The 12,070-nt window shown below is 39.8% G+C and overlaps 1 protein-coding gene across 24 annotated transcripts in view; it reads right to left on the bottom strand.

The window, feature by feature from the left end:
* LOC124948732 (potassium/sodium hyperpolarization-activated cyclic nucleotide-gated channel 3) overlaps positions 1-12,070 on the bottom strand; it is a 62,813-nt gene that overhangs the window by 26,619 nt on the left and 24,124 nt on the right. For 23 of the 24 annotated variants that reach the window (XR_007100816.1, XR_007100818.1, XR_007100815.1 and 20 more), the window contains 2 exons: positions 6,204-6,760; positions 4,262-4,532 (listed from right to left, as the gene is read on the bottom strand). Coding sequence is in view for 19 of the 24 variants with exons in the window: in XM_047492795.1 (XP_047348751.1) it covers positions 4,262-4,532; positions 6,204-6,760 (828 nt within the window). In the remaining 5 variants the exon portion in view is untranslated. Of the gene's footprint in view, positions 1-4,261; positions 4,533-4,671; positions 4,827-6,203; positions 6,761-12,070 lie in introns of those variants that run through there. The other variant, XM_047492793.1, reaches the window with a different exon arrangement.

Genomic DNA, 12,070 nt, shown 5'->3' with positions numbered 1-12,070 from the left:
AATATACAATGATAACTCCTCGAGCCTGAAAGTTTCGAGAAGTACGAAAATATATCTGGTTGAAATGATACGACCAAATAAAATATTGCGTACAAACGTCGCGCCTCCGTCAAGAAGGCGCGGCCGCTACTTTCTAAACTGGTCTTGTTCAAAGCATCCAGGTTATTATATGGAGGTTATAATCCGCGAAAGGCGGATTCTTCTTTGTGGCCCTGACTTCTTCGAACGCAAGGTCGACCTTAGCGAATCAACCTTCGGAACAGGTCGGAAATACCCTTTCGTCCTGATTCTGACGAGAGAGGGAGGAGCTTTTCCTTCAACTTCCCGACCTGAATGATTCGCTTTCGAGTTTCCGCCTCCATCTAATCTCAAGAGAGAGAAAGAGAGAGAGAGAGAGAGAGAGAGAGCGAGATAGTTTCCTATGCACTTCGTATACACAGATATTATATACCTATGTACATATAATATTTTAACCGTTATATACATATGTAGTAGAACGAAGCAGATTCTTCCTTTCTCCATCTCTCTCTCTCTCTCTCTCTCTCTCTTTACCTATGTAGGTAAGTAAGCGTATTCGTTGGTGGACATGCAAGTATCGAAAGAGCTCTCGTATTGGTGAACTGGCAATGTCTACGCTCAATCTCACTGGGCCATGGCCGCCCAGAGGCTGCTGTAACGAACGAGGGCCGCATCAAATATTTTATTAGCTCAAGATTAACGGACCTCCTTCCGCCCTTTTCGATCCTCTCTAACGGCGAAGGAACAACGCGTGCGTACGTTGAAACTAACGTTAATCGTTTCCGGTTCGTTCCCTTCTTCTCTTAGCAGGCTATCATTAGATTCGACGAATAGACTTTTATCGTTCTATTTTTATCATCCTCCCTCTTTCCTCCCGTCGACGTTGTTTCCTTTGAAACAAAAAATATTTCCACGCTCTTTGCACGCATATATGCCTGATGCTTTTTATATTCTACCTGGGGATAATTAGAAATTCTAAAGCTTCCTTTCGCGAGCGTCAATTACACAGGGTAGGCACTTGTTTTCTCCAAAGGTTGCTTTCTTTTTTATCGTAAAAAAAACGAAAATGGAACGCTGACGCTATTTTATATTTTTAAAATTTTCACGACAAAGGAAAAAAGACGATAAAACAAAATAGAAGAAAAAGAGGAAGAAGGAAAAAAAGCGAGAGAGAGAGAGAGAGAGAGAGAGAGAGAAAGATGTACATGCGCGTACAAGGAAGAACGAAGGAAAGACTTCGTACGAAGGGCCTATACGGATTTTTAAGCTTTCACAACCTTGATTGTCAGCCTGAATCGTAGATTGTTCGGGGTCGAGTAATAAATGATGCATGAAAAAGGAACGATACGGAACGAGTTTCGCGAGCGTTAAAACTTGAAACGAAAAGATTGAACAACCGAGAAAAGAGTTGTCCGATGGAAGGAGAATGAAATATTTGCATAAAATGTCTTAGTTCTCTGTATATCTTCATACATCATCTACGTAGATAAGTATGTTCGTCATAGTACGATATATACATAAATACTCATAGAATCGATATTCTCTCATTGTCGAGACATTAAGACGACGTCATCGAAATATGCAGGTAAAAAAAAAGACTAACGTAAGAGGAAAAATGAAAGAAACGAGAGAGAGAGAGAGAGAGAGAGAGAGACGCTCGCGTTTGCTTCACCGAAGGCAATTCGGGAGCAGAGAGGAAAGGAGAAGGAACATCGTGTAGGTCAATTTGTTCCTTCCGGAGACCGGAGTCGATTGTTTCATTGACACGATACATTTCTAGCTGTGGTTCCGAGCCGCGAGAAAAACTTACCGATGACGACGACGACGAATGAATTTTCTCATATTATCGGCTTGCTTTTTTGCCTGTTTGCCTGTTTTTACACGGTACGATTGTAATTAATGAAAGCACGTCTTATGGAGGGCGGCGTGCGAAGATCGGAGGGACGCTTACAAGTGAGCGAGAGAGGAAGATGAATTTAACCGGGGGCGCAATTAAGATGACTTAATTAATTAATACGTCTCTATTCCTGCGTTAATTCCAGTGACCCTGACCCACGCCTACCACGTCGACCAAGAAGAGGACGTTTGTCCGTTTCATTTTTTCCTGTTCTCCTCCTCCTCCTCCTCCTCCTCCTCCTCCTCCTCCTCCTCCTCCTCCTCCTCCTTCTTCTTCTTCTTTACGCGCTCCTCCTTCATTTTTTTCCTTTTTCTTTCTTCTCATCACACCTCCATTCGTCCTTCCGCATTTCTCACACTTTTTTTTCATTCCCATCTAACCAACTAAAATAAAACTCATCTATCGTAAAATCTCTGTTCTTTTTCTATCTCTATTTATCCTTATCTTCGAGCCTCTCTCTACTGTTAATGATAAAATAAAGAAAAAAAAAACAAACAAAAAATTCGATTTGAAAGTAAACGCCGTAGGAAGTGAGAGGGATATAGCGTTAATTAACGCAACACGATACGTTTGATCGTCTACTGGGCGTTATAACGACTCGATCAATTATAGTCAAGTAGGACCGATCGAGAGCCAAACGTGTACGTTACCTTGCTTATGTATGTATACGGAGAACGTTATATATCTTTGGATCGCGAAACGAGAAAATCCACACCTGAAATCGCAGATGCCTTTCGATCGAGAGAGATTTTCGTTTCTGTAATATGACATAATTGATGTGAGATAAAATTTATCTGCGAAATAAATTATTCTAATAACCGAAACGGTACTCGATAAGCGAAGGCAAAATCGAAGCAACTATTTTCAGTGCAAGCTTTAAACAACTGACATCTGGTCTTCTTAGAGATCAAGGGTCACTTTTATATGTCGAATCGCTTGGCACTAATATCTTTTGCTTCCTGGAAGGATAAAAATAGTTTGCACACATTCATGGGATTTCCAAATGCTCGCGCGTAATAGATATATGTCCGGCTATTTATTTCTTAGCCGTAATCGATAATCGAGGTATGGATCTTGAAGAGATTCGACGAAAATCATATCAGCATCTTACCGACTCTATCCATTTACTAAACGTACTTTCTATTTTATTCCCTCGTTAAAAAGTTTATTACAACGAGGAAAAACGTGAATAGGCTGAATGCCACGAGGGAACAAAATTCTCGTTCGCAGATGTGCTTCTAATATCATAAAGAGCTTCGTTAGTTCTGCCTACGAAAAGATACGAGTATCGTCAAGGGCCATTCGAATAAAAGTTTCAGTTTCATCTGTTTCGAAGTCATAGAAAAAGTTTCCTCTTCTCCACTTCCTCCTCCTGTCTACCTCCTATCCCTCGACCGAGAGTACCTTGATGCACCGGGATCGTAGATACTCGCGTACTTAAGGAAAAGTACGGAGCGAGATCGTTCGCGCTGCGCAGGTAATTAGCCAAGATTTCGAATGGAAACGCCAAGTAATTTCAAACAATTAGAAGGACAAACGCGCATCGGGCCGGGGTATACTGTTTCATGCATTATGCCATTGGATCGGAGCTAATTCCGCTCGTTTGATAATACGAGCAGTGTTTACGTGAAAGAAGGACGACGAATTCGAACGGATTCTCGCAAACTGTCCCTTATTATTAATGAATAATTCGAGCTATCCGTCTACGGAAAAGGGTACGTCTTCCTTAGAAGGACGCCGACTTAGATCTAGATCATATTTCAGAATCATAAATTCCTTCGTTCCTCTAGTTCCCGAAACTATCTTTCTTATTCCGACGAATTTAGCTATTTGCCTAGTCTATTTGCCTAGACGAAATCGACATTTTATACGTCTTTTAAATCAAAGAGATACACAAGTAAATATATACCGTATAAATTTTCTGATATAGGTATAAGTGATCCGTCAAAGCGTGTGAGACCGAGAATTTAAAAAGGATCCTAAGGTTACGCGTTTCTATTGTGTAACTCTTACACTTACACATATCTATCTATGTACGACGAGTGTATTAAAAAAATCATCGATGTATTACGCAACGTGAAAACGATTCGAAAAAAAAAGCAGACGATTACAAGGATGACGGGTATATAAGAGATAAGACGCTACGTATTTATGATATTCCACGCTAAACAAGGAGCGTGGAATGTTAATCGATTCAATCGTTTCTCTTGGCTTATCGAAGGTATTTCTCGAAAATGATCAAGAATCGGGATATATATATATATATATATATATACATATATATATGCCTAGTAAATCGATACGTATCTAACGTGTGCGCGATCGATGATAAATGATTGATCTTACCGAAAACTGGAGCAAGGATGGATGACCCAGTGACCCGCCGCCTTTTGCCTGATCCTTTCCTTCATAAGTGCCTTCTTGCTGCCGAAGAGTTTCATCGCAAGCTTGTTATCCGTCGGCTGAAAGAGGGCTTGAAGTTGATTCTTAAGGAAGCTCTGTTTAACCTCCTGGCCCGGGAGACCCGGGCCCGGTTCCTCTTTCGGCGTCCCATAGAGGGACACATCGTCCACTCCGAAGTGGACTTTACCGCTGCCTTTGTAATTCATCTCGTTGCCTGCAAAAAGAAAAAAACAAAATCGATGATCGTTTATCGTTTAATTTGATATTTCTTTTTACTCGCGGACAAGACTTACGAAGAGAAATGTAAACGTTCTCATTCGAAATCGATTCGGACTTTAAGGGTCTGTTTTTACCATTGCACAACAACGGTGTCCTCTGTCCCTCTAAAATGAAACTCTGGCTAGCGTGAAACTTTGGAAAATCCTCCATGTTTTGCTCTCTCTCTCTCTCTCTCTCTCTCTCTCTCTCTCTCTCCCCCTTTTTTTCTCTCTACTTCGGCATTTGCACGGAAACGAGCGTCGAACGAAAAGACTCGAGCAAACTGAGAATCGAAGACGTACCGAAACTCGACTGAAGAAGGCAAAGACGATGGCAGAGAATAAGAAGAGGAGAAGGAAAAAGATGAAAGAGAAGACGACGAGAGAAAGAGAAAGAAGAGGAACATAATCACTGACCGGTTCTATCGAGAAATTATGCTTCGCCTTCTACTTATTTATCTTGCGCGTCAAGCTCATGCAAATCTCAAGTTGGTACGTATCATGCCTTTTTCTCGCCCTTGCGTGACATTCGCGATCGAAAAGGAAGATGACTACGGACGACCGTACAAAGATTATCTCGCGTGACGCGTCGAGGATGTGCGTTCGACGACGAATGACCGAGACCGAATGGAAGAATAATATACGTGTAGCTCAAAGTAACACGTCCATATTATATATTGTACTATGCCTACATATAGAGATATATAAGTATATAAATTCTCTATATAATATTATATATGTATGTTCCGGAACCGACTTCAAACGTGGCATCGTTCTCTCGCTATCGTATCCTCATTCCTTTTATCGTCGCGCTACGGTGCTCTCACGTGAGATACTTTGGAAACGATTCGTTGACTTTGTATTTACATATATATACATATATATCATACATACATACATGCATATATACATATATATATGTATATATATATATATATATATATATATGTTCATGTATGTACACATCCATCTACATATGTATGAGCGTAGACAAACTTTCGAATATCATCTAATGGATAAAATTTTCCGATTGCCTATTTTTTACTGCAAACAACATCTCTCGTTCTCTGTATCATATTGTACGATCATTAATTCACGCATTTGCGTTTGTCTCGCTCTATACAAACAAAATATAAATATATTACCACTACTTCTATCATCGAGCGTTACGAAATCGATATAATGATGGAAAGAGAGAGAGAGAGAGAGAGAGAGAGAGAGAAAGGGAGAGGGAGGGAAAGAGAGACTTAATACGCTCCTCTAATCATTTCGCGATTTCACCTGGCAACATCGAGAGACTCGAAGCAATATGATAATGTATACAATATCAATAAATATGCAACTGCGTCTATAGCTTCTTTATATTTCACGAGCCGATAATAGGCTCGTTACGTGCGTTAGCCGAACGACCGATTTAAAGTTTCACGCTTGCTCGAGCACGTCGATATATATGTACATATATACCTGCTCGTTTACTCTCTACCTACTTCAACTCTACCTAACGCGGTATAGGAATTATAAAAAGGTAATAAAAAGAAAAAGAGAGAGAGAGAGAGAGAGAGAGAAAAAGAAGAATGTTACAAGTTAGAATAGAAATTGAAAAGTCAGAAGTAGAGAAGGTCGGTTACCTGTATCGCCCAAGAAGTCAGTGATTAGCAGTGCCTCGTCGTCTAAAGCGGTGACGAGACTGTCTGTACAGGTATTGGTGTTCTCGATGCTAATCTTGATGCTGTCATCTTTGTTGAGTCTCGGATGATTGTTCGCGGCGGGGTTGTTACCGGCGTGGCAGTTGTTGTTGTTATTGTGGTTGTTGTTGTTGTTATTGTTATTGTTATTGTTGTTGTTGTTGTTATTGTTGTTGTTGTTGTTGTTGTTGTTGTTGTTGTTGTTATTGGCGGTCTGCTGCTGACCGAGGTGGTGATGAGGCGAACGTACGGATTCTGTGCTACTGGTGTGTAAACTGATCCCGGTGGTAGCTCTTCCATTTACCAATCGTAGACTCGGTGCACGTCGGCCGCCGACACTGCCTCCGCCGCCACCTCCTCCGCCACCACCACCACCGCCTCCTCCGCCACCACCACCACCACCACCACCACCAACACCACCACCACCACCACCGGTAGTACTACTCACGGAACGGCCACCGACTCCACCGCCACCTCCACCACCACCACCTTCGCCCTCCCTGAAACGCATAATCGTTGTATAAATAATTAGTCGATAAAGAAAATATTTGTAATATTAATCGCGAATAACGATTAGCACGACCAGCACGTGGCTCCAACTGATATATTCGAAGATCTTATCGCTAATGATATTTCTAACTGAGCAGTGAAACATTTGTTTTCTTTTCTTTTTCTTTTCTTTCTTTTTTCTTTTCCTTTTTTTCTTTTTTTTTTTTTTGTTTTTTGTTTTCCAAATAGATAGACAAATAGACAGATAGATGTGCGCGTTCATTAAGTCGACACGACCCAATATAATTATAAAATTTTTACGACTAACTTCTGTTTCTTTTTTTATAAAATATATGTGTACGCTTCAATACTATTTACGCTTTCTACACGACCTACGCATTTGCATAATGATGGATGATGCATTCGAATGAATAGGAACACGTTATATGTTTCTTTATATTTGTTCGGCGTGAACGAGAGACGTTTTTGATAGAAAAAGAAAAAAGAAAAGAAGAAAGAAACGAGGAAACGTAAAGGAGAAGAAGGAGGAGGTGGAGGAAGAAGAATAAAAAAGAGAAGAAAAAAGAAAGCAAAGGGAGCGGCGTCAAAAGAGGTCTTCGTCTTCGGAGCGCTCTGCCACTTCGTGACGTGCGGGGAGGAAGAAAAAAGTCGCGTGGGAGTAGGACACCAACACACAGGTATACGTGATGCAAGCACGTGCATGAAGAGGCCGACAGGATAATATACATTTAAGTGCTCGACCGATGATATCTATAGTTAGAACGTGTGTCATCGCGAAAATAAGGGCTCGATCGACTGTTCGTTTGTTTCTTCGAAAGGCTTCAAATTGACCATCGAAGGTCTCTATCTCTCTCACGGGAAGCAAACGCATTTCTTCTTCGGTTATCTTCGTGACGTGCCGCTAAACGTTTACGTATACATTACGTAGGAAAAGCTTGTAAGATCGATGCAAAAGATACCAACGCACATACATATGTATGCATTTATCTATGTACGTATACATGAACGTATGTATGTATGCAGATATATGTCTATCTACAACTGGAGCCGCACACATCGACGATTGTATATAAATTTAAAGTGTGTGTCCAAAACGTATGTACAACGAATAACCTCTAGCCGGTACTAGAATCTATTTTAAGAAGAAGCTTCCCCACCGGGTGACGCGCTCGTCCAGAGGCAGAAAGCATCCGCGAGTCTTTCTCGTCGAGTGGCTTAGGCCCTCGAAAAACGACGAGCGAGCTAGGAAAAAAAGAGAAAAGAAAAAAAAAAAAAAGAAAAAGAAAAAAAATACAAATAAAAAAACAAGAAAGGTGTCAAGGTTCGCTTTCGATTGCTAACTTTTCAATTTATCGAAGAAGAGAATGGTCCAAGAGTAGGTTCGACTGGTCCGTCGGCTTTTACCGAGGTCGTTCGAGGTAGAGTGCAAGGGCGGAGAAGAATAAGGCGGGGCTGCGGAATTCGAGAGCGCAGGGTCGCCAACGGGATCAAAAGAGAGAGAGAGAGAGAGAGAAAGAGAAAGAATTCGACAAGCTGATCTCTCTGCCTGATCGTAACAACGCTTCTTCTTCAAGATCGTTTAATCGTTAATCGGAAATTAAGAGAATAACAAAAAGAAAGAAAGAAAAGTAAAAAGAAGGAAGAAAAATAAAAGTACATTGCCTATTAAAATTTTATTTTTAACGCGAATGCGATTACATTTACGGAATATCGGACAACAGAGGTTATCTTTCGACCGATAAACTTTTTATTTGTGTCCTTTCTCTCTTTCCCCTCTACCCCCGGAATAATAAAACTCGAATTTAAAGTTGCTCTATCTTTTTTCATTTCCGAAATTGCTCTCTCTTCCTATCTCTTCATCTCTCCATCCATCCATCCATTCATCCATCTATCTATCTATCTATCTATCTATCTATCTATCTATCTTTCTGCTCGCGTAAAGCTTTAATCGACGCGACAAATCTCTAGGTCGTTGATAACCCTCTTTCGCAAGGCAAATTCTATAACTCTTACGTATCGTCACTTTTCATTTTCAAAGGGAACAAGAAACGAGCGTACATTTCGAAAGAATGACATAGCGTTAAAGGATTAAATCAGTCCTCGCGTGTCAATCCAGCTTAAAAAACGAGAGACAACCGAACGAAACTTTCCCTAAACGCAATTGGTATAAAAGTTAGAGAGAGAGAGAGAGAGAGAGAGAAAGAGATTGATCTTGATCGATTCATCAACGATACGAGGAAAGATTTATATCGACGAATATGGTAAGATCGATTAGCGCGACGAATGAGGAGATAAACAACGAGCCTTATCCATCGATTTATCCTCTTTGACGAATTTCTAATAATTGTATCGATTACGCCATCCACTCGCTTCTTAAACTATCGCTTACAAATATGATCTTCGCGCATCTCATAGTGATGTAATTAATCCACTTAATGAATATTTCATAAACTGGCGTAAAAATTTTTATGAAACACGATATCACGTCTGTTCTTCGCAAACAAAAGACAATAGGTACGTAAGAGTAATGCGAATTTATAAAAAAAAAAAAAAAAGAAAAAAAAGAGAGAGAGAGAGAAATCACTTTTGAAAAGGGGAATTTTAAATGTCGAAGAGAAAAAAAAAAAAGAAAGACTTGACAGGAAAAAACGACACAAAATTTGAATTCGCGTTAATATGCTCGACGACTTATTAATTGAATAACATTGTAAATAACTGTCGACTCCGAGGAACAATAAATTGTAGCTTACGGACGGATAATCACGCGAGTCGACGAAGCATTTAATCTCTCGTTACGTTTACATCGATGACGCAGCTATTTGTTTTTCATCAGGTATAAAATAATAACTGCCGTCTTTGTCGCGTTACCAATGTGAACGAGTATATCATTTGCTAATTGATTAACTATGATTCTACAATCAATAACAGGTAAAAATCTTTAGAAACAAATATAAGAAAAAAATGGTTAAAGGAAGGATGTTCCGCGCAAGTTTATGGAAAGTATCAATTTAAAATCTCATTAACGTGAAATATCTTGAGGAGATTAAGGAGATTGAGAAGTAGTATTCTAAAAATGAAAGAGAGAAAAATTGTCAAAAGGATAAAATAAAACAATGTTGTATTTAACCGACGATAAAGAATAAAAATGTGTGAATCGCATCGACGAGCGGCTTATTGAAATGCAGCAATTCGTTTAAATTAGCTACGGTTCGGTGGCTCGCATGGGACGACTACATTTCTCTCTCTCTCTCTCTCTCTCTCTCTCTCTCTCTCTCTCTCTCTCTCTCTCTCTCTCTCTCTCGTTCGACGTCAAATTGGACCGAACGTCGATCGATTAACGTCGTCTTCGTCGATAAACGTTAATCATCGTCGATCCGTCGACGTGCGTCTCGGAAAGGCGTCAACTCTTCGAGAAGAAATAGAAAAGCTAATAGCGTTCCCATTGTTTCCTTTTCATATATACGAAGCAACAAAGATTCGATTTGTTCTTTAGCTTCACTTTATAGCATACGGCCACGACGATATTCATTAACTATGCGTGAAATCGCACGTTTTAATCTAAAACAAAGAAACAGATTCGACGAAACGGATTAAAAGAAAAATGATGCGATGGAAATTCGCATTGTTTTTCAAGATCCGACTTGCCTTTTTCTTGACTTCTTGCGAAATTACGTATGCAGTTTTGGATACGCGTGTGCGTAGGTCTCGTAATTACACATATGAGCAAAAGTACGAGATCGTGCGTTTCGAGTTCTTCCGGCCGAGTATCGTGAATTTTAATTGACACCGTTTGTCGAGAGACTCCAATAAAAAGCAACTAACTCAACGCGTACGCGCGCGCGTGCGTCTTTACGCTCTTTTCTTAAATTCGTCGATTAAATACTCGCCGCCGACGACGACGACGACGACGACGACGACAACGCAGACGAGCAAAATTCCTCGTATCTGCGTTTAACCTTCGAGAAGAATGATGGCCATTCGACGAAAGCCGCCATTTATTTTTACTTCCATTTCTATTCATATATCATCGCGGAACTATTTCGAACTCATTCTCATTCTATAAGAGTACTTTTTCTCTACTTTCGACCCTGACTGTAAGAAATGATATTCTCTCTCTCTCTCTCTCTCTCCTCCATCCATATAGGTAAGTATATGTATACGTGCCGTGTACACACCTTTAGGTACGTGCTGATGGTACCTGAGCACGCGGAATACGTGTTTGTTCCAATGTCAGCACGTCAATTAAAAATGAACGCCTCCTTAGAGCGTAGCCTTATTAAATCCGTCCCACTCTTTTTCCCTCTTTCTTTCTCTCCGTTTACATTTCTCCCTTAACATCGCTTTCCTACCACCAAATACACATTTCAACGTTTCATTATTATTTTCTTATTACGTAGTCGGGTTTTTTTCTTTTTGTTTTTGTTCTTTTTTTTCTTTTCCTTCCTTATAACAACCGATAACACGGTTTCATGACCGACACAACTTTTAAATCCCGTCATTCTCGAGTTCCACGTTTTTGATATAAACTGGCTCGTTAACGAAAACTAACGAGAGAACAATGTGCTTGAAACAAGCAGAGAGGAAGAGAGAGAGAGAGAGGGGGGGAGAGAGAGAGAGAGAGAGAGAGAGAAGGAAGAGAACACCGGTTGCAGTTCCGTCTTCTAACTTTTATCTTATCGTCTTTTGTATCCGTGCAATGCCACTTGCATCGCCGTTATAGAAGCGTACCGCGCCGTCTTCACGATCAATATTTAATTTAAGATTTGAATTAGCTTTCAGAAAATATTTGCTCTACTTTCGGACTTTGAAAAGGCATTGGATCGTTAAAGAAATTTCGTTTAGACAAGGGCAAAACGAAATGTACGAATAGTAAGAATAAGATTAGATAATCATCGAAAATATACCAAATTTGATATATGACGTTGGATATTCCGTCAATTGTACGTCGGAAATTTGAACAATCACCCGTAATTTTTTTCATTTATGATATATCGATTGATTATTTCTATACAAATAAGAAGAAGCTTCCTCGGTAATCGTTTACAAGATACAGCCAATGTTTCATAACATTATTTATATATATATATATATATATATATATATATATATATATACTCGTAAACGATATTTTATGCGTGAATGACTCTCAGGAGTATAACGATTTATTTGCAGTGTCAATATTACGTTCACTTGATTGTTACGATTTTATGATTCGAGCTATATCGGGAAGAGAAAAAGAAATAAAAAAAAAAAGTGATTGAGAGTACCGACCAAGGACGTTGTTGAATTTTCATTTCTCG

Source organism: Vespa velutina, chromosome 4, assembly GCF_912470025.1.
Source record: "Vespa velutina chromosome 4, iVesVel2.1, whole genome shotgun sequence".
Taxonomy (NCBI): domain Eukaryota; kingdom Metazoa; phylum Arthropoda; class Insecta; order Hymenoptera; family Vespidae; genus Vespa; species Vespa velutina.
This window is presented reverse-complemented; position numbering and strand designations above follow the sequence as displayed.